The sequence below is a fragment of the Vombatus ursinus genome, unplaced genomic scaffold, assembly GCF_900497805.2.
Source record: "Vombatus ursinus unplaced genomic scaffold, bare-nosed wombat genome assembly UNPS02014809.1, whole genome shotgun sequence".
Lineage (NCBI taxonomy): Eukaryota > Metazoa > Chordata > Mammalia > Diprotodontia > Vombatidae > Vombatus > Vombatus ursinus.
In genome coordinates, this window is record NW_020954587.1 from 21,471,175 (window position 1) to 21,494,889 (window position 23,715).

General features: G+C 36.7%; 1 protein-coding gene across 1 annotated transcript; it reads left to right on the forward strand.

The window, feature by feature from the left end:
* Positions 1 to 245: 245 nt before the first annotated feature.
* Positions 246 to 12,747, forward strand: CHAF1B (chromatin assembly factor 1 subunit B). The gene is made up of 8 exons (XM_027875471.1): positions 246 to 284; positions 1,879 to 1,972; positions 5,392 to 5,461; positions 5,543 to 5,625; positions 6,435 to 6,597; positions 7,899 to 8,333; positions 10,153 to 10,247; positions 10,763 to 12,747. Exons 1-8 carry the CDS (start codon positions 246 to 248, stop codon positions 10,873 to 10,875), a joined length of 1,092 nt encoding a protein of 363 aa, XP_027731272.1. The 3' UTR covers positions 10,876 to 12,747.
* Positions 12,748 to 23,715: the final 10,968 nt, after the last annotated feature.

Consider the following 23,715-nt stretch of genomic DNA (forward strand, 5'->3'; position numbering starts at 1 on the left):
GAGGTAGAATGGTTGGACTTGTGGTTTAGGGAAATCACATAGTAACTCAACATATCCCAAACTGGACTCAGTCTCTTTATCCCCAAACCTTCCCCTCTTCCTAAATTCACTGTTATTGTCCAGGACACCATTGTCCTCCCAGGCACTAAATCTAGGCATCATCCATGCCCTCTTCATTCTCTCTCCTGTCCCATATACACTCTTTTGTCAGGTTCTGTCGATTTTTCATTGACAGCACTTCTCAAATGCACCCTCTTCTCTCTTCTGACGCTGCCACCATGCTGGTATAGGCCTTCACCTTACACCTAGACTCTTACAATAGCCTTTAGTTGTTCTCCTTCCCTTAAGCCTCTCTCCATTTTAGTCTGTCCTCCTGTCAGCTATCAAATTGATCTTCTTACAGCATGGGGTCTAACCATGTCATATACATCCCTCCCTACATACTGCTCCTCCTTCAGTAAACTATAATGGCTCCTTATTATCTCCAGGAGGAAATTTAAAAAAATCCTGTGTTTGGCTTTTAAAACTCTTCACAACCTAACCCCGTCCTATTCTTTTCCAGTCTTCTTATTCTTTATTATCAGTCCTCTAGAATCATGGTTGATCAATGCACTTATCAGTTCTTAACTCTTTTAAAATTGTTGTTCTGATTCTGTTCATATCACTGCATCAGTTCATATAAATCTTCCCAGGTGTCTCAGAAACTCTCTTCTCACAGCACAATAGTATTCCACTATATTCACATATTGTAGTTTTTTCATTCATTTCCCAATTGATGGGTATCCTCCTTACTTTCTATTATGAAAATTATAATTTTATTATATTTTTAGAAATTATTATTATAAATTATAAAAATAGCTGTTATAAAATTTTGATACATATAGGACCTCTTTTTTCTTTGACCTTTTTAGGAGTATAAAGCTAGTGCTGGTATCACTAGATCAAAGTGTATTCATAATTTAGTAACTTTGGGGACATAATTCTAAATTGTTTTCCAGAATGTCTTGACCAGTTCACATCTCTGCCAACAGTGTGGTAATGTTCCTGGTCAAAGGATATGCATAGTTGAGTGACTTTTTAGGCACAGTTCCAAAAATGATTTATAGAGTGGTTGTATTAATGTATAGCTCCATCAGTGGTACATTAATGTGTCTGTTTTCTCAAAGCTCCTCTATTTGTCATTTTCCTCTTTTGTCTATTTTGCCATTCCGATGGTGTAATGTAGCACCTCAGAGTCACTTTAATTTTAATTTCTCTTAAGTATTAGTGATTTGGAGTTTTTTCCCCCCCGGAGCTGTTGATAGTTTGGATTTCTTCTTTTGAAAATTGCCTGTTTCTTTTACCATTTGTCAGTTAGGAAATGTTGTAATTCTCTTTTGAAGAGCTCCTAACCATACACATCATCATCAAAAATAATATGTATTTGTTATGGTACAGATAGAAGAAGTGTGCTATAGTGGTAAGAACTAGAGTCAGAAGACGTATTCATGTCTGGTCATTGACAATTACTAAGCTGTTAGAGGATGGAAAAGTCACTTGGCCTGAAAGAGTGTAAGTTTCGTCACGTATGAAATGGAAATAAAAATAATTGTACTTCTTCCCTTACATGATTCCTGTGAGAGAAGCACTTTATCACTGTATAAGTGCAAGTTGAATGGTATGAAAGACCAGACTTAAATTTACCTGGACCTCTGCATCCAGTGGGTGCTTAATAAATGTTTATTGACTTGAATTTGATTTGTAGAATGTACTAGCTTCTACAGAAACTCAAGAGGAAGAACAAAGATATGTAAGGGAAGGTTATGTAATCAAAATAGGAGTAGGTCATTTATGTAATTAAGATTTGTAGTACTATTTTGAATTCTCTTTGTGTTATAGGCAAGAAGTTACCGAATGTTTCATGATGATAGCATGAAGTCATTCTTTCGTAGACTTAGTTTTACTCCTGATGGATCTTTGCTTCTCACACCAGGTAATGAAAGAAAGAATACTAATTTATCTGTTAGCCCTTTTGCACTCAAACTAGGAGTGGTACTTAAGACATCCTATTTTAGGAGTGTGGCTCATATAAGTGTTCCTTACTATGTAACACACACACACACACACACACACACACACACACACACACACACACACCCCGATACCCCTTGACTCCAGAATTGGTGTGGTAAGAGGTACGGAAGTCTAGCACTGGAAGTTACATTACATAAGGTAATGACAAACACTGTAGGTCATAAAATGCAAACTGGACAGTTATTGAGTCCAGAGACATCACTTAAGGTAGAGAACAAGAGGAGACAGTGTAGCATCGTGGTTAGGGAGCTAGCTTCAGAGTCAGGAAAACCTGGTTTTAAGTCCCACCTCTAATATTTACTTGTTATGTGATCCTGGGCAAGTCATTTAATTTCTCAGTGCTCCCAGACAACTTCCAAAGATTATAATTTGAAGAAAATGGGCCAATCTGTATTGGGCTAGTAAAGCTTTTCACTTGGAGCACCCTACACAGATGACATCACAGGTCCAGTGGAAAAAAAGAAAAAAAGGTAAAGGCTCTTTAACAAATGTTTGTTGAATTCCTATTGTATGCACGGCATTGTTTCACTATTCTTTTGAGGGGTACAAATATATATCTAGGCTGTATTCCCGTGCTACAGCTTGAAGTTAGGTAAGGCATGTAAGGATGTTAAATGTCTCCAGGCCAGGATGGGCAGGAACACTGGAATAGCATGAATCCACATACCAGAGCAGCTGGGGTATAATTATAATTATATATAATTTTGGGACAAGGGCTTCTTGTCTTTGATTCTAGTTTCAGGTACTTGTCTTTGTGGAATACATAAGAGCTGATAGGCATATTGTGTTTCCCAGAGCAAGGCAGTTTCTGATGATTGTAGGAGGGTGAAGCAGGCAGGTGCCACAGGTTTATACCCAAGGTTCAGAGTTCAGGGGATCATAGAATCATAGTGTGGAATCCCAGAGGGTTGGAGCTAGGAGGAACCCAAGAGATCATCTTGTCCAACATCCACCTTTTACAGATGACATCCAGAAGGTAAATGGTAGAACCACATAAGATTTTGGTGGCAGAACTTAAGTCTTGAGCCCAATTTTTCTGAATCCCAGTCTAGTGTTTTTTCCAGCACACTACAAGCTAAGATAGGAGAGAGCCAAAGGGTCTGGAACCCATGTAAGACAAGTCAAGAAACATATAAATACTTATGTGCCAGGCAGGCACTGTGCTAAGCACTGGGGATACAAAGAAAGGCAAAAACATTGCCTGCTTTCACTGATCTCACTTTCTAATGGGTGATAAAGGGTGGGATAATAGGCATACAACTATGTACACATAAAGATAAATTGGAGATGTTCTCAGAGGGAAGATACTGGATAGGGAGGTGACAAGTATCATCCTTTATAGAGGGTGGAGTTTAAGCTCAGTCTTGACAGGGAAGCTAGATACCAGAAACAAGGAGGGAAAGCATTCCAGACAAAATGTGGAGACAGACAATGAAAATACTGTTGGGAGATAAGTCTTGTGTGAGGAACAGCAAGGCCAATGTCACTGGATCACAGAGTCTGTGGAAGCAAGTAATGTGTAAAATGACTAGAAAAATAGGAGGCAGTTGGGCTGTAAAAGGCTTTAAAGGCCAAACAGGGTTTTATATTCAATTCTGGAGGTATTAGGGAGGCCTTAGAGTTTGTTAAATAGGGGCAGCTAGGTGGCACAGTGGATAGAGCAATGGCCCTGGAGTCAGGAGGACCTGAGTTCAAATCCGGCCTCAGACCAAACACTTGACACTTACTAGTTGTATGACCTTGGACAAGTCACTTAACCCCAATTGCCTTAAAAAAAATTTTTAAAAATAGAGTTTGTTAAATAGTAGGGATGATATGGTTACACCTGCATTTTAGGAGGATCAGTTTGACGGCTAAATGCTGAGTAGACTGAAATAATGAGAGTCTTGAAGCAAAACAATTAACCAGAGGGCTGTTGAAATAGTCCATATATGAGGTAATCAGAACCTGTACTAGCTGATACCTATGGCATAGAAGAGAGAATGAAACATTTACTAGAGCTACTGCAGAGAAGATAAAAACAACAGGACTTGGCAATAAATTGGATGTGTGGAATGACTGAAAGTCAAGAGTCAAGGATAATACCTAGGTTGTAATGCCCAGGTGACTGGGAGGATGGTAGTGCCCTTGACAAAATAGTGAAGTTCAGAAGAAAGGAGGATCTGGAGGTGAAGATAATGTGTTCAGTTTGGGACATGTTGAGTTTTAGATGTCTCCAGAATATCCAATTTGAGATGTCTCCGTAGGCGGTTAGAGATGTGAGACTGGAAGTTGGGACTGGATAAATAAATCTGTAATTCACCCACGTAGAGAAAGTAATTGAATCCATGGGAGCTGATGAGATCACCACGCCAAGTAGTTTCGAGAGAGAAGAGAAGAGGACCAGGGACAGAGTGTTGGAGGACACCCACAGTTAGCTGGCATGACCTAGATAAAGATACAGCAAATAAAACTGAGAAGGAAGGAGTCAGACTAGTAGGAGCAGAACCAGAAGAAAGTGTCACAAAAACCTAAAGAGGAGAGTGTTCAGGAGATGAGGACTGGTCAGTAAGAGGTCTGGATCTAGGCAAAGGGTCTGAGTAAAAGGGCATGTCGAGCAAGATAGTGTGAAAGCTTTTTTGAGGAAGTGGTTTCTCTATCTGCTCCCTGCCTGGTACCGGAGTTGGTACCCTCGAGAGTGAGTAGATGATGGAAAATGCTATCCACATCCAAAGAAAGAACTATGGAGTTTGAATGCAGATAAAAGCATACTATTTGCTATTTTTTTTTCTTCTGTTGTGTTTTGTTTCCTCTTTCTGGCGGTTCCTCCTATTGGTTCTAATTCTTACTTACAACATCACTAATGTGAAAATATGCTTAATAGGAATGTAAATGTATAGCCTATATCAGATTGTGCGCTGTCTTGGGGAGGGAGGGGAAGAAGAATTTTAAACCCAAAAGCATATGGAAGTGATTGTTGATAAATCAAAATATATTAATTAAAAATTTTTTTTAAAAATTAAGTAAATAAAATCAAACTTAAAAAAAAAAAAGAGTGAGTAGGTGGATCTGAGCCCAAAGAATCAGGCAGTAAGAATACTTAGCTGAAGGTGGAAAATAAAGGAAAAGGAATAAAGTAGTTGTACATATACCCACAGTCATAGATAGAGTCTCAGGCCTAAGAATCTTGTACAACAGCATAAATCATCTTTAAGGGAAGAACTTTTTTTTTTTTTTTTTTTGTTAAACAAAACAAAGGTAAATGCTATTGTTCTGAAGTAGTTTAATAATGTCAGTTTCCCCCCCCTATAATCTTTTCTTCTGTCCCTACAAATTTAGCAGGTTGTGTTGAATCCGGTGAAAATGTAACAAATACAACTTATGTTTTCTCCAGAAAGAATCTTAAAAGGTATGGCTTGTAGACAAACATTTTAAAATCTTTTTAGGCAGTTGTTGTTGCTTTTTTCTAAAATTATGATGGTTCCCTTAGGCCTCTTGCTCATCTCCCCTGCCCTGGAAAAGCAACACTTGCTGTCCGCTGCTGTCCAGTCTACTTTGAATTGAGGCCAGTAGGTAATACAAGTAGTATAACAGAAGTAGTTGAAATAAGTCTCAGAGGCATATCACAATAAGAGACTATGGTCTCTTTGTTATTAGGAAAGATGAGTTTCTGGAGTTGGCTTATTCACAGTCATGGCTGGAAGCCCGGATTGAGGGATTTCCAAGTTCTAAGAACCTGTTTCATAGGCAATATGCAAGTTAGTTTGCAGTTTACCTTCCTAAACATTTGATAATGGAACTCTAGTACCAAGTACTAGAGGATGTCTTTTTAGTTACTTTGGTTTTTCATGTGTAACAGGGATAGCTTTTTATCTGTGTGATTTATTAGTGTTTCCTTTTAACTTTTCTAAGTTACAGAAATATCACTTGAGTTATTTTTCATCAGCCTTCAAAACAGACAAGAATAAATGTTAAATAATTTGTCTGAGCACCAAAATGTCACCCAGAATGTAAGCTTTTTGAGAGAAGGAGTTGTTCCATTTTTTAATTGGTACTCTCAGTCCCTAACAAAGTACCTGGCATGGAGTAAGTGCTTAAGCATTTTCTTATTGATTGATTGATCCTCAGTCTCATTTTTCTGCTTCAAGGAAGCTCTATCCAAGTTATTACAATTTCTTCCCGTTGTTTTCTGATTTGTCTAGGATCGAAAATGTATGAATACCTATATTAGCAATTAAAATGCTCAAAACTGACTTTCAGTTAACTTATGCTTGATGAAACTCCTGGGTTGAGGTTTCTGTTTTTGGTAGCGTGCCTATCATTTCCTTTGAAGTTTTCTTTTTCTTTTAATTTTCCTTTCCTTATGGCTTTTTCTACTTTAGATAAAGCATCACAGGAGTCAGGACTGGAACTGATTAGCCTACCCTATCGGTTGGTGTTTGCTGTGGCTTCTGAAGATTCTGTGCTTTTCTATGACACCCAGCAGGCCTTTCCTTTTGGTTATGTGTCCAATATCCATTATCATACACTGAGTGATATTTCATGGTGAGTTAGCGGAGGGAGGGGGACTTTGAACTCTTAGGTTTTGTCTCTGTACCTTCTTCTCCTTGAGATATGGTGTTGAGTGGAGACATATCTTGGTTTTTATCAAAATTTTTTATCCTTTTTCCCGCTACTCTGGGGTCACCCAAGACATCTATCACATCCATTTCTAGAAGTTAGTGGATTAGATTAAAGAGACCCAACAGAGGTAAGTCACACATCTTGCCAAAGTAGTAATGTAAGTTTGGTGTTTCCCTACCTGATCTTTGTTGTCACCTTTGATCAGTGATGAAGGTTGACATATAGTAGTTAACATACAGAGTGTCCCAAAAGTCTTAGTGCAGCTTTAAGCCATTAATGCTACTCAGGTGATTGTTATTTAATATTATTATATGTATTCTGTTATTTATTATATCATATTATATTTATTATGTATATTATTATATATTATATTGTTGTGTTATAATGTATAATTTATTGTATTTTGTATTATATGTATATAAGCTAGTAAATTTAAGCTAGTAAATTTAAATTCTACTAACACTTAAATCTGCACTATGACTTTTGGGACACACTGTATTGTAAGATCAAGTGAGATAATATATGTAAAGTGTTTTGTAAACTTCAAAGTGTTTATTATTATCATGGTTATTATTTGTACTGAGAGAAGTGCTTGGGGACAAGAATGTCTTTTTGCCCCTGCTTGCGCGATTTTTTTAAGGATCTAAATTTTAATAGGAAGTTACTATATAGTTTGCCACAGTTTGAATCCTATTGCTGTAGTAGGAAGTGAACAGATGAGACTAGATAAAATCAAATTACAAATAATAACTTATCTTACTAACAGTTTGAGATTTACAAAGTACTTTCTTCACCGCAACCCTGTGAGTTAAATAGTACAAGTAAACCTTATCTCCATCTTTACTGATGAAGAAATTTCGGCATATAGAAGTTAAATGAATTGTCCAGGGTGATACAGGATTGAAACTTAGTATTTGTAGTTGAAAGACCAGCCCTTTTTTCATCGAAAGTTTAACTTTGATTAATTGGATACTTTAAAATAAAAATGCAGAACATACTTAGATCTTGTTTTCAAGATTTAACCATAATTTTCCAAGTTATCTGTTTATTTATCTAGGAGAACTGATAACATAAAGCAAGCTTTGTAGGATACAGATTTACTCTTGGTAAATATACTTGGTAGAATCTTGGTTTTTAGTTTTATTTTCAACTTTTTTCAACAAGTAGAGCAACCAGTTCCATAAAACATTTCTTTCATTTTCTTCCCTTCTTTGGAAAAAAAGGTCCAGTGATGGGGCTTTCCTGGCCATTTCTTCTACAGATGGGTATTGTTCCTTTGTGACATTTGAGAAAGATGAACTTGGAGTGCCTTTAAAGGAGAAACCTGTTTTAAATGTGAGAACTCCTAATACAGCAGAGAAGAAAGCCAAGAATCAGACACACCGAGTGACTTCCCCAAGCCCTAGGCCAGGGGAGGGAACCCCTACCAGTAGAAACCAAGATCCAAACAGTTCTATGACACCCCTTCAGAATAGGCAGTCTCCAGCCCTGACGGTGAACAAGGACCTGCCCATGAGTCCTCTTGGAAATAGAAGCTCCCTGAATCCATCCTCAGAAGAGAAGAAAACTCTGCAGGCTTGTAGTCAGAACATAAAGTCAAGCCAACCCCGGAGGATCACTTTGAATACTTTACAAGCCTGGAGTAAGACAACTCCCCGGTAAGAAAAACTTTAGCCAATATAGAAAACTGTAATTATAAAACATTGGGATGAGGTGGAGAAGACATATGCTAGCACAAAATGACAACAAATAGTGCTAAAAAAAAAAAATAAGGTTTCTATAATGATGTCTCTGTTTCAGTAGATAGCAGTACTTTGTGATCTAGTTATAACAATTTATCTATGACAACTAGTCCTGTTTACCAGTTGCTTTCTTTTGCTTTAGTGTTATAGTCTTTGTAGCCAAAGTGCCTGGCTGTTGTTTGTGCTGTAGGCAGTACGATCATTTAATTGAATTTAATTGAATTTGAGTTCTCATATAGCAAGACTGTAGCGCCCTCTTGTGTTCCACATATTTTGCCTCTCATAATGAAGCCTAAGATTGCAGTAACTTTCTTTATTGTCATGTCACGTCGTTGATTTGAATTAAACTTGCATTTCACTAAAACCCCGAGGTCTTTTTTTACACAAACTGTTGTCTGCCTTTTCTTCCAGCCTGTTGAGATCATTGTGGGACCTTCTTGGTCATCCTTCATATGACTATTATCTTTCCCAGGTTTGTGGCAGTTTCAGATTTGATGAATGTACCATTTATACCTTTGTTCAAGTCAATATTGAACAAAGGGCCAAGGACATATCCCTGGAACATTCCCCTAGAGCCCTCTCTTCAAGTTGACATTAAGTACTGGCTTTTTTTCTCTAAAGGAATAGATCACTACTTGTGTTAAGTGAGATGCTGCAGGCAGAACTATATAATCCATACTTTGCTTCAGTTTTCTCTGCCAAAGAGAATGATATTTGGAGATGGCAGCCAGATGGCATAGTAGATAGAGTTCTAGACTTGGCATCAGAAAGTTCTAAGTTTTAATCCTGCTCTAAACACTAATAGCTGCGTGAAGTTAGGCAAGTCACTTAATTGCACTTATCTCAGTTTCTTCATCTATAAAATGAGATAATAATAAAGCCAACCTCATAGGCTTATTGTGAAGTTCAAATGAGATAATATATGTAAATCACTTCACAAACCTTAAAGTGATATATTAATGCTAGCTATTGTAGGAAAGGACATAAGAAAAGAGTATTGAAATGTAAGTGAAGATTACGAAAAACACATACCTGTTCTCAGCAAGTTTAAGTCATCAGCCCTTTTTGTTGATATTTATCACCAACTTCAGCTCATTTTGAGTTATAGGATTCCTAATACTATCATTTCTTCATCATTTGAATTATTTCTTCTTATATATTCATGATTTCCTGCTTGAGAACTTCCTGGTCAGCTTGGGCAGATTTTCCCTATAGAATTTTAAGTAATGGGATTCTTCTTAGCCTTTCTCTGAATCCTTTAAAATCTTCAAAAACCTAGGATTTGTGTTCCTGCTATCACAAATTCTAAGGTGGCATAGTCACAGATTATCAAATTTTCTCATATTTTCTACTACTTTGTCAGGATCAGGGCCAGTTCTCTTCATTGCTTTCTCTATTTTATGAAGAATGAAATTATTAGGGCAAGCTAGGAATTTATAAGCTTTTGTTATAGGCAGGTCCAGCAGATTTCTGTACAATTGAATTGTCCATTACTAGTAAACTTCTGTTCCAGGCTGTGCTCTTTTCCCAAAACTCTTTATTTCATTTTAAGAATACTTGCATAATTTTCAGCTGAAAGTTTAAGCATATCTTATTGCATTATCTACTTTTGAAAATTATTAAATAGCTGTGCTGTTTCAAAAAAAATGAATTTGGTTATCAAACATGAATAGAATGAATGCCTATCCATTATTCAACCATGTTCCCTATCATTTTATTATTTTTTTTAATCTAGGAGAATAAACTTAATGGCCTTAAAGACAGATGCTCAGACATGCACCCCACAAGTCAACTCTGCTTCTAGTCCATCTATAGAAGTATGTCAGCCAGGTGAGTAAATTTTAATTGTTTAACTAAACCAGAGATATTTTTAATTCCATTGGGCTGAAAGTTAATATCTCTTATTAGTTTTATCAGATCATCTTCTAATGATGAAAGGTATAACTTCCTAAAACTGTCATGCATATTGATACTTACTAGTTTCCTGTAAATAACTCAGCAGAGATTATGGATGGAATTATCACAGAAGGTGATCTGCCTTCATTGTTCCCCAGGGCAATTACCTTTAGATGGTGGAGTCCATATTTGTCAAGATTGTACCTATATATGCCTCTTTTATCTAGTTGTTCCTCCACACAGTTCATCCTCTTACTGATATTGAATTTGTTTTTGTTAAAGTAAGTTACATCTGACTTTAAGAAGTCCTTGGTTTCTACTCAACAGAGAATTTATTAAGCACCTTACTATGTTCAAAGCATCATACAAAAATTAGTCTTAACTCTTCACAGAGCTTACATTCTGTTGGACTTTTCATAACCACACACTTATGCTTCTCAATATTGTAGAGATACCTGAAGACACTCTTTGCAATTCTCCAGAATCAAAACGCCTCAGGTTCAATGAAACACCTACTTCACCATCTTCTGAAAATGAAAGGAGCCAAGGTTTAAGCAGCTGAAAGTCTGGAAGACTGGATTCCTGATGAACTTTCATTACCTAGCCATAGTATGACCAAAATAGGAGAGGCCTTTGGGTCCAAAAGGAGGCTTATCTGATGGAGTATGTGACTTGTTCAGCTTCCAACCCAGGTGCAGCAAGTGCTTGAAGCATGATTCTTGTAGTAGAAGATACTGGCTTGTACTGCTTTTTCAGCAAATAACTATTCTTTCTATTTATCACACATTTTAACTCAGGAGAATGAAGGTATTTATCCTTAGATTAAATATTGGCATTGTTCTCCTAAAGGTGGAACTCTAAACCTCTTTAGCCATCTGGAAATGTTTAAATTGTTGCGAAAGTCCATGAACCTTGCCCCTTATTCTGAAGCATTTTCCTAATGATGGAACTTTTCTTCTAAGATTAGATCTCAAAAAAAGGAGAAAATGTAAATCTCTTCTAGGCTTGATCTTTTGGATTTTAGAGGCCGTGAAGTGATTGGTAATTTAAATTATAGCTTTCCATAATTACTTTATTTGCATTTCAAAAATTACTTTAAATAGCCCACCATGTGTCTTGGATTTGCTTACCTCAGTCCTCATGGGTAACAATAATAAAGTGTTTTTTAAAAACTAAGCTTTCTGAATACAATAGTGTTAGAGTTGGAAAGGCCATTAGATATTTTCTAATCTGGTCCACACTTCATTTTTTAAAAAGTTTTTTTGTTTTGTTTTTACATTCCAAACATGTACAGATTACTCCAACTTCATGAGCAGTCTCTAAGTAAAATTAGTAATACAGTGAGCTCATCTGAAAATGCTTACATTTCATCTCTATTGCAGCCTCCCCTTTATCTCAACCACCTCATTGAGAAAAAAAAATTAGAAAAGAAAAACAAATTTCTTGCAACAAAGATGTATAGTCAAGGAAAATAAATTCCCTCAGTGGCTATGTACAAATATATATGTGCTTAATTTTGCACTCTAAATCCAAAACTTCTCTGTAGCAGAGAGCGTGTTTCATCATCAGTCCTCTGGAATCATGAATGGTCATTGTATTGACCATAGTCACTTCAACTTTAAAGATGAGGAAACTGAGACCCTCAAAATGAGAAATAACTTACATGTTAATATGGAGAAAATATTTCCACTGAGTTCTTCTGAGAGGGAATTGTTGCCACATGACACAATCCCCACACAGAGATCCCAGAGATTAAAACCAAGGATTTTTTATGCTTAAGCATAGGTTCAGAGCTCAGGAAAAAGTAGTGAGAGTTTTCAGGAGGCTTGTATAGTTTTCATTTATATCAGAGGGGAAAAGGAATGGAGAGACAAACAATTTTACAGAGATAAACTTAAGGTAATTAGATTTCAAAGCTAGACTTGTGAGATTTATACTTCAAGGTTTCATTTGGAGAGCTTATGGGGGACTAATTGAGAGGAGAGATTTACATGCCAAAAGATATCTACTGAGCCAGAGCCAGTGAATTTGTAAATTTATCATCTAGATGGGAGTTGTCAGGAGTCCAGGCAAGTGTCATACATTCCACTTACCCCGTGTAGTTCCTTACCTAATGACTAAGAGTCTAAACTAATTTTAGCAGACCTCTAGAAAGGCTTTAGCCAGCTTAGTAACCTTCCTAGCAGAAGTGGCAGTTCTGAACCCCAAATAATAAAGACTTCATTAAAAAATCCAAAAGCTTTTATGACAATATGCAAGGAATCATTTGCTTAACTTTACCTCAGTGTGGTAAAAGGTAGGTTCACAAAGAGTCGGGCATGACTGAAACAATGATGACAAATGGAGTAGAAATAGGCTTTTTAGGGGCAGCTAGGTGGTGCAGTGGATAGAGCATTGGCTCTGGAGTCAGGAGGACCTGAGTTCAAATCCGGCCTCAGACACATGGTACTCACCAGCTGTGTGACTCCAGACAAGTCACTTAATCCCAGTTGCCTCACCAACAAAACAAACAAAAAAAAGAAATGGACTTTTTATAATGCTGGATATCAGTCACTTTTCATATAGCCAGCATGAATGAACCAAGATGGAAAATAATTCAGCTGGGACTCAAGACAGATTAAATGGCAAAAGGAATAAATACTTGTAAAACAGCATCCTCCAAAAGTAAATGGTTAATGAATTCAGTGCCCTTTGGCAATTAAAATTTTTCTTTATCTTGTACTTATGGCAACAATAAAGTCTTTGAAAATGTAAGTTCCCCTTGATTGCTTGATCTAAACATCTTGGAAAATAAAAAGTAAAGCTTACTCATTTGAGTAAAGATGGGGAGATGTATGCAGCCTAGGGCTACGGGTGACATATCCTGTGAGTTACTGAGCAGGATTCTACACATTCCTCTCCATATATATGTGAATATGAATCTGTGAAGAGTTTTAATCTAGAATACTTAACATGTAATGTTCCATATTTAATGAGGAAACACCTATGCTGTTAAAATACATCTATGTTTATAAAATTCATTTTTATCTTGTGATATGGTTGGTATAGCTTTGGGGTAAGATAAGTTGATTTTTGAAGTGAAGAAAGGTGGACAATCTTATTCTTAAAGTAGAAAGCAGAATTGTAAGCTCATAGATTTAGAGCGGAAAGTCATCTAATCCGGTTTCTTCATTTAACAGATGAAATTGAGACTTGAGGAGAGGCGAAATGACTTGTTTAAAGTCACATAGGTAGTGGATAATGGAATTTAAGTTTGAACACAGTTCCTCTGAATTATTTGAGGTTATTATAAGAAATGGAAGAAAAGGTATTTCAGTGAAAAGTTTTTTCCAGTGGAAGTTTTTATTCCTAATATTCCCTGGCTTGAGAGACAGTAGTAGAAGGAGAGCTGCTTTTTGAGTCAAGAAGACTTGGGCTTAAGTCTTACCTCCGACGCATACTGGCTGTGTAACCTTGGGCAAGTTGGTGTTCCAGGCAATCCTCTTAGGACTATTAGTTTTTAGAATAGTTGCTGATCTGCAATGATAGAGGAAGTTTCTCATTCTGACCTCCTGTCCCCCTCTCCCCACAAAAAATTATAGGTTAGCTTTTTTAAATGGCCTTATAACTGATTTATATAATAGCAGCATTTTTACTAGCCTTCTAGAAGCTTAAATGAGGACATGTATGAAATGCCTTGAGTTTTTTGGAAGAAGAAAGGTATTGTTATTGTTTTGGATTGTAGAATGATGAAATATAGGAATATAATTGTCCTTGTTTATCCTCAAGTAAGATAATTCAGTTTCCTAGGCTGATTTTAGATAGTCATGAGTATTTATTATCTACCATCTTAGCTCAGGTAGATAATAGATAAATTGATTGACTGAATTTAAAGCAATGGGCAGTAGAATTTTCATAGTGCTGGATGCCATTCACTTTTTGTATCATGGGCATATATAGATGATTTCTACGAGGCTGTCACTGAATAGACAACTAACTTCATTATGATTGTCTTTCTTTTTACCTGGTTACCTTTGAGTCAGAAATGGTATTCCAATCAGACAAATAATCTCTCCAGAGTGGGCAGATAATTGGAGAGTAGGCTTTTTGTTTTGGGGGCTTCACCATATAAAATATATGGCTTTATGAAAAATGATTATACTACTCTGTTACTGGAGCTCAAAATACATTACCAAAAATAAAGGAACAGCCAGTGCTTTTTTTTTCTCTTTTAGAAAATGTTAAAATACACGTCCATCATCCTGATCCCCTTTGTAGAACTTTCTTTGTAAAAAAGAAGTATAGACAAGCAAAATGAATGAACAGAGAGCTACCTGATAGCATATGCCTCATTTCCTACTTGTAGTCTACCACCTCTACGCCAAGAATAGGAAACATGCTTCATTCTTAATATACTTTTTGAAAATCTTTTATCAATGAACATTTTTTCACTCTCACTTTTCTGTGCCACCCCCACCAGCCAAAATAAGAAAGAGAGAGTGAGTTACAAATACTTGTAACAAATGACGAGAGTTAAGTACAATAAATCTCCATATTGGCCATGTCAAAAAATGTCTGTTGCCTTGCATAGTAGTAGTTCATCGCTTTTCTGTGGGTAAGATTCTTCATTATTGGTCATCTGGAATCACGGTTGGTAATTGTGTGAATCAGAGTAGAAATCCTTCACGATTGTGTTTCTTGACAATGTTGATATTATAGCATAAATTGTTCTCCCAGTTCTATTCACTTTACTCTGCATTAATTCGTACAAGTCTTCCTAGGTTTCTTTGAAACCATCTTTTTCTTCATTCTTATTTAAAAAATTTTTTTTAACAAAACCTATGTTTTAGCAATACAATTTTGTTTTGTTTTGATTTTTAAAGATTGGGTTACCTAATGCAATGTCCAGAGTTAGTAAATGTAATGTTTCGTTCGAGGGAAAACAGAGGCCATTGTCACTGAATTGCTGAATTTGTGGAAGGGTGTAAAAATGGGAAAGTGGGGGGGTGGTGAGGGTGGTGGTTACGAAGGGCTTTCAATACTAAACAGAGAATTTGATATTTGATCCTGGGAATGATAAGAAATCACTGAAATTTATTTAGTCAGGGGAGAGATAGCATGATCAGACTTGCACTTTAGGAAGATCACTTTGGGATCTGAGTGAAGTGTGAACTAGAGTGGGGAGAGATTTGTTCCAGGCAGACCAACCAATAGGATATTGCAATAGTCTAGGCTTGAGGTGATGAGGACCTACACCAGGGTGATGGCAGTGTTCAGAGGAGAGGAGTACATATGTGAGAAAGCTTAAGGGTTGGGGTTAGAAAAGCAAAAAATAATATTTAGACTAGCATTTCATGTTGTATATCATAACAAATTCCAATCAGATATAAGATATAGGTTTTTATATATCATAACAAATTCCAATCAGATATAAGATGTAAGATTTTAGCAAAAACAAATTAGAAGAGCAGGGAAAAAATGTATTTCATAACTGGATAGAAGATATTTATTTTTTTTTTAATTTTATTTGTATTTTCAGTTCCAAATTCTTACCCTTCCTCCAGCCTTTCTCCTACCCATTGAGAAGTCAGGAAATGATATTATGCAAAAGAAGCCATGCGAAATATATTTCTACATTAGCCATGTTCTGAAAAAGAAACAAAAAAAAATGCTTCATTCTGCACTCTGAATCCATCATTTTTCTGTCTGGAGGTGGATAGAATTTTATACGATGAGTCCTTTAGAGTTGCAATGAATCATTGTATTGTTATAGTCTTTCACAGTTAATTATCTTTACTGCAGAGAGCACAACTAAGATGGGCTGGCCACATTGTTTGAATGCCGAATGTATGTTTGCCAAAAAAACTTTTATGGAGAACTCACACAGGGCAAGCACTCACATGGTGGTCAGAAGAAGCCACACAAGGACACTCTCAAGGTCTCTCTGAAGAACTCTGGAATTGATTGTGTGACATGGGAGACACTGGCACAGGACTGCCCAGCATGGTGTGCCCTTATCAGAGAGGGTGCTCTGCTCTATGAGCAAAGTAGAATTGAAGTAGCTCAAAAAATACACGACACATCAATTTAGATAATCTACCCCAAATGTTCACATGGACTATTTGTGCCTGACCTGTCGTAGAGTCTTCTGAGCTTGTATTGGTCTGATCAGCTACAGTCAGACATGTAACTTGACTCTAGTCATAGTCAAGTCATAGTGATGTCATTTTGGTTTTCTTGGAGAAAGAAGGACAACAACCAATTATCTTTACAATATTGCTGTTTCTTTGTAAATTGTTCTCCTGATCCTGCTCACTTTGCTTTGCATCAGTTTTTCTGGAACCATCCCCCTCATAATTTCTTGCAGCACAATAGTTTTACATCACATTCCTATACCACAACTTGTTCAGCCATTCTCCAGTTGATGGGCATCCCCTCACCTCCAGTTCTTTGCCACCACAAAAAGAGCTGATATAAATATTTTTGTACACATGGGTCTTTTTCCTTTTTCTTTGATCTTCTTGGAATATAGACCTAGTAGTCGGACTGCTGGGTCAAAAGGTATGTACAGTTTTATAGCCCTTTGAGCATAGATCTAAGTTCTCTTAAGTGGTTAGACCAGTTCACAACTCCACCAGTGGTACATTAGTATATGTGTTTTCCAGAATCACCTCCAGCATTTGTTTTTTCTCTTTCTGTCATCTTGCCAATATGATGGGTGTAAGGTGATACTTCAGAGTTGTTTTAATTTGCATTCTCTAGTTATTGGTGTTTAGAGCATTTTAAAAATAAGACTTGGTAGCTTTCATTTTCTGTGAAAACTGCTTGTTCACATTCTTTGACTATTGGGGAACGACTCCTATTTTTATGACTTTGGTTCAAGTCTGTGTATTTGAGAAATGGGACCTTTAGTAGATAAACTTGCTGCAAATTTTTTTCCCTAGTTTCTTAATTTTCTTCTAACTTTGGCTATATTGGTTTTGTTTATGCAAAACATTTTTAATTTTATATAACAAAAATTATCCATTTTACCTATGAACCTTTCTATCTCTTGCTTCCCCTATCCATATATCTGACAGATAGTTCTTCCATTCTCCCATAATTTTCTTATGATATCACCCTTTATGTATAAATCATGTACCCACTTAAAGCTTATCTTGGTGTTCAGTGTGAGATGTTGGTCTATGCCTAGTTTCTGCCAGACTACTTTCTAGTTTTCCCAACAAGTTGGTCAGCTAGTGAGTTCTTGCCTCAATAACTTGAGATCTTTGGGGGTTTATCAGACAGTAGGTTACTATGCTCATTTGCATCTCTATGTTGTTACCTAATCTATTCCATTGATCAACCAGTCTATTTAACATCCAGTACCAAATTGTTTTGATGGTTACTGCTTTGTAATATATTTTGAGATCTAGTATTGCTAGACTCCTTTCCTTCCCATTTTTTCATTGATTCTATTGATTTTCTTGACTTGCAGATGATTTTTTTTGTGTCTGCTCTAGAAAATAATTCTTTGGTAGTTTCATTAGCATGGCCCTGAATAAATAAATTAATTTAGGTAATATTGTCACTTGTCACCCCATTTCTGTGTTCCTTAGGGATACCAGCATATCATCTGCAAAAAGTAATAGTTTTATTGCCTATAACATTACCTATGTTTATTCTTTCAATTATTTTTTTCTTGTTTTACTGTCATAGGTATCATTTCTAGTACAATAGTAAATAGTAATGATGATAACGGACATCTTAACTTCATCCCTAATCTTATTGGGAAAGGCTCCTAGTTTATCCCCATTACAGATAGTGTTTGCTATTGGTTTTAGATAGATACCACTTATTGTTTTAAGAAAGGCTACATTTATTACTATACTTTCTGATGTTTTTAATAGGAATGGGTGTTGTATTTTGTTGAAAGTTTTTTTCTTGCACCTGTTGAAATAATCATATGATTTTTGTTGTTTTTGTTATTTATATGATCAATTATGTTTATAGTTTTCCTAATATTGAAGCAGCCCTGAATTGCAGATACAAATCTTCTTGCTAATATTTTATTTAAAATGTTTACATTAATATTGATTAGATAAATTGTTCTATAGTTTTCTTTCTCTTTTAGCTCTTTCTGATTTAGTTATCACAACCAAATTTGTTTCACAGAAGGAATTTCACAGGACTCCATTACTTATTTTTTCAAACAGTTTATGTAGTATTAGAATTAATTTTTCTTTAAATGTTTGGTAAAATTACTTGTAAATCCAATTGGTCCTGGTTTGTTTGTTTTTTGTTGTTTTTTAAGAAGCTCATTTATGTCTTGTTCAATTTCTTGTTCTAACATAGGGTTATTTAAATATTCTATTTCTTCTGGGTAAGCTATATTTCCCTAATCTAGGCAATTTTTATTTTTATAAACAATCTATTTCATTTAGATTGCCAATTTTATTGGCATATAGTTGGGCAAAATAGTTCCTAATAATTGCTTTTATTTCACCTTTATTGTTTGTGCATTCACCCTTTTCATTTTTTGATACTTGTAATTTGGTTTCTTCTTTTTTTTTTATATTTTTATATTTTTATTTTTATTTTTTAGGCAATTTGGGGTAAATGACTTGCCTAGGGTCACACAGCTAGTAAGTGTCAAGTGTTTGGTCTGAGGCCATATTTGAACTCAGGTCTTCCTGACTTCAGGGCCAGGTGCTCTATCCACTGTGCCACCTAGCTGCCCCCGTTTCTTCTTTTTTTTTAAAAATCAAATTAGCCAATAGTTTTTCTATTTTTTTCATAAAAACATCTTGTATATATTAGTTCAATGGTTTTTTAATTTCAATTTTATTAATCTCTGATTTTCAGGATTTCTATTTTGGTGTTTATTTGGGATTTTTAAATTCATTCTTGGGGCAGCTAGGTGGTTATCAATGGATAACCTTAAGTCAGGAAGTTTCATCTTTGTGGATTAAAATCTGGCCTCAGACACTTACTAGCTATGTAACCCTGGGCAAGTCACTTAGCCCTGCTTGCCTCAGTGTTATCATTTGTAAAATGAGCTGGAGAGGGAAATGGCAAACCACTTTAGTATTTTTGCCAGGAAAACCCCAAATAGGGTCATGAAGAGTCAGACATGATTGAAAAATGACTGACCCAATTTGTTTTTTTGATAATTGTTTTAGTTGTGTGTCCAATTTGTTGATCTGTTCTTTCTCTTTTATTGATATAAACATTTAAAGATATAAATTTTCTCCTCAGTACTGCTTTGGCTACATCCCACAAATCTTGGTATGTTGTCTTATTTTGTCATTATCTTTAATGAAATTTTTGATTCTTTCTATGATTTGTTCAACCCACTCATTCTTTAGGATTAAGTTATTTCATTTCTAATTAATTTTTGATCTATGCTTCCAAGGCCCTTTAGAGAATATAATTTTTATTTCATTATCATCTGAAAATGGTACATTTATTTTTTTTTGTTTTCTGGACTTGTTTGAGAGGTTTTTATGGCTGCTTGTAGTATTTTTCCTTCACCTGGGAGCTCTGCAATTTGACTATAATATTCCTGAGAGTTTTCATTTGGGGATTTCTTTCAGGAGGTGATTGGTTGTTTTTCAGTTTCTTCTTAGCCATCTGTAGGATGTGTTTAGAGAAGGCTCGTACCTCCAGCGTGAGGGCTGTCAAGCCCTTTTTGTGGCTGCTTTCCACTTTAGTGCACACCTGATTCACTCAACTCTCACCTGTGAATCCAAGAAGCGTATGCCGTGGCCATACCCCAGTAAACGGTTTTGGCAAACGGGTTAAAGGAGGTTGAGTGTAACCCAGGGTGTCAGACCCTTCAGCGAGTTAAAGAGGTGTCTACCCATAGCATATGAAAGCTTTCCCCAGCAGTATGGGCAAATGAGAACAATGTGTTCCAGTGGCCATGAAGGCAGCTGAAGCGGGTGCTGTGGAATGCTTAGAGCTTGGTTAGATTAGACACTAAGGTCATCCACTGCATCCCGGCCCATCATCAGTCATCTTGACTTTTTCTTGCCACAGGGCTTTCATGACTGGAAGAGAGAGTGAGGCTGACAACTTCATGCAACTCTGCCTCACTTAAATCCAATTTTTGAGCAAATCAAAACCCATACCATTTTACCATTTTTACCTATCTCAAAGTCCTGTGGCAACAGACAAGTGATGAAGCAGCAGGTACATATACAGTAGGAGCTATAATTACAACCCTGCCCACAGGTGGCCCAGGCCATAGGGTCTTCTTCTTATTGGAAGTGGCAGTAGGGTTTAGCAGCCCCCTGGGTGTCTAAGCTGCTCACCTCCTGGTGTGATGAAGGGGCTATAAAAGGTGCCCTAAAACTTGTCTGCATCACCTGACTCTGGCCTGCTTACCTTGGCAGGCACGGATTCCACTTTGTGGTCAAAACACATAAAACAAGTACAAAAACTTCCACAAAGATGATTTCACTCACTGTTGGCCCATGGAATGTACACATGCTTGTGGACAACACAAAATCTAGTAGACGTGAAAGACGAAAGTTCTTGGTGCAAGAGAAGTTAGCAAGTGTCGCGTCCAAGTAGCAGCCCAGCTACTGGCAAATGAAGGCCAACTTACCCAAGTCAGAGCTGGATACACGTTTTTCTGGAGTGACTGCTGTGAAGGGGAGAGTTGTGAAGTTGGCGTAGGTTTTGCAGTGAAAACTAATCTAGTCAGCAAGCTTGTATGCCAACCAAAAGGAATGAATGAAAGACTCGTGACGATGTGATTGCCACTTGTAGGAAAGCAGCATGCTACCATCATCACTGCACATGCTCCCACCATGATGAACCCTGATGAGGTTAAAGAAAAATCTAGGCATATATATCTGTGTGTTTGTGTGTGTGTATACATATACATGTATGACATGCATACATTTGGCTTGGGGAAGGTGTGATGTGTTAGGCTACCTGTGTTTGCTGTAGTCAGCTCAGACTAACTCATGAGACCTGATTACTAAAATTTCTGTGTGGTCATTTACATCTCAGAAATCGCTAAGTTACAAATCAGGGCTTGATGTATTGTTTTGTTGACTTTAGACTTTAAAAGAGAAAGGGTTAATAATGCAGATTAAACTTAAAAGTGATATTGTATGTACATTTCCCCCCAGAGTTGGTTGTTAATCATTTACCAGCACACTCCCTGACCCACCTGCCCAAAAGTCACTACTACAGCCACAACTTCAGGGAGGGCTCAGGCTGAGCTGGGCTTGAGCACCAGTGAGCTCAGGCAGGAAGTGCTGGAATTATTACGAAGGCTCCAGGAAACCCTTTGTGATCTGGCCTCTGTGCTTCTTCTTTACCTGGCCTAGCCTGCCTATCCCAGGATCTCTACAGGAGTCCTTCTGTGAATTCTTGGTTTGGAGTGGAGAGTGTCTAGAACTGATTCTATCTCATAGTAAAGTGGTGCATCTCTAAGTCCCAATAGTGTTTTCAGAGGTTGTGGGATCTTCTGCATCTTAGTATGACAACTTCTTCCCTCAATCCTGGAAGGTTTTCTCTTCCTTCCTTCCTTCCTTCTTCCTTCCTTCCTTCCTTCTTTCCTTCTTTCCTTCCTTCCTTCTTTCTTTCCTTCCTTCTTTCCTTTCTTTTTTTTGGTATCACTGTCACTACCTCTCTGATCCATTCTCTCCATTAACTACTCAACAAATAAATAAAAACCTTCTCTTCCAACAAATAGATATAGTCATCCAAAATAAATCCACTCATTTAACATATCTTAAAATGTATGTCTCATTCTGTACCTCTAAATCCATTGTCTCTCTGCCAAGAGATGAGAAACATGATTCATCAGTCTTCTGGAACTGTAATGATCATTTCATACTTCTTTTTCCCTTTGCAATGTAGACATCTTAGAGATTGTTCTTCTGGTTCTGTTCCCTTTACTCTGTATCAGTTCATACAAATTACTCTCAGATTTCTCTGAATACCATTAAAATATTAGCTTCTTGAGGGTAGGGACCATTTTTGCCTTTCTTTTTATCCCCAATGCTTAGCACTGTGCCTGTCATATAGTACACACTTAAAAATGCTTAGGAACCCTTCCTTTTAGTTATTTCTTACTAAACAATAACATTTCATTATATTCATATACCATAATTCATGGAGCCAATCCTATTTGATAGGCATTCACTTTATTTCCAGTGCTTTGCTACAGCTAAAAAAGTGCTGCTATAAATATTTTTGTACACAGCTATAAGCCTAGTATTACTAAGCTAAAGGATATGCATAATTCAGTGATTTCAGGGGTATAGTTCCAAATTTCTTTCCAGAATGACTGGACCTTAATAATTAGATTGTGTTAGTGTGCTTATCATACTTTCTATTTATTATTTTAATAGCATAAAATGTTATCTTTTTCAGGGTAGTTATGCATTCTAACAGGGATCAAAACTTTACACAGAAGCATTCCATTGGTGTATAAAATAGGAGGTCCCATTTTTGCAACTATTCCTTGCTTTTAAAGATAATAAACAGGGGGCAGGTAAGTGGCACAGTGGATAGAGCACCGGCCCTGAAGTTAGGAGGACCTGAGTTCAAATCCAGCCTTAGACCAAACATTGACACTTACTAGCTGTGTGACCCTGGGCAAGTCACTTAACCCCAATTACCTAAAAATGAACAAATTAAAATAAAATAAAATAAAGATAATAAACAAAACAGTTTGAAGACGTATCTCTAATGTTGTAATACCTAGTGTTGACTCCAACACTTACTACCTATGTGATTGTGGGCTAGTTAGTTAATGTCTGCAACTTCAATTTCCTTATTTACAAAATGCAGGTTATAATCCTTGTGACACCTACCCTCTTGGTTGTTGTCAGGAAATCCTTAAAATATTATGATAATAAGAGTTATTATTCTTATCCATTGATAGTGGACAAAGATTGGGCAAGAAAGTGTCAGGTGTTTCCAGCTCTCTCTAGACCTTGGAAGTGACTTCAGTTCCATGTCTGAACACACCCAGACTTTCACCATTGTTGGCCATCAGAATATGGCTTGGAGAGGGGAACATTGGGGCCTTTTACTCACCAGGCCCAAACTAGCTTCTGTGCTGTTTCTGTCTTTTATGTGAAACACCCTCACCCCCACCACTACCTTCCTCCTCCCCCCCAGCGATACTATAGTCTCAATTCCCATAGCAGACTCCTCATCTCAGTAAAAGTTTGTTGATGAAGTGATCTTCTGTGCCTTGTTTTGCTAGGAATTTTATCCACTATCTCCATCTGTCTCAGCTTTTATCTTATAGAAATGCTTCTACAGCCATTATCTCCAAAGTGAATGCTTCAGAGTTTCTTAATCCTCTAAGACTTTGGTCCTCATGCACAATTCTGAGTTTGTTGTTTAATATTTGTACTGTTCAGGGTGGGGGAGAAAAGCAGGCAGCTCAAATGCAAAGGCTAAGTGAAGA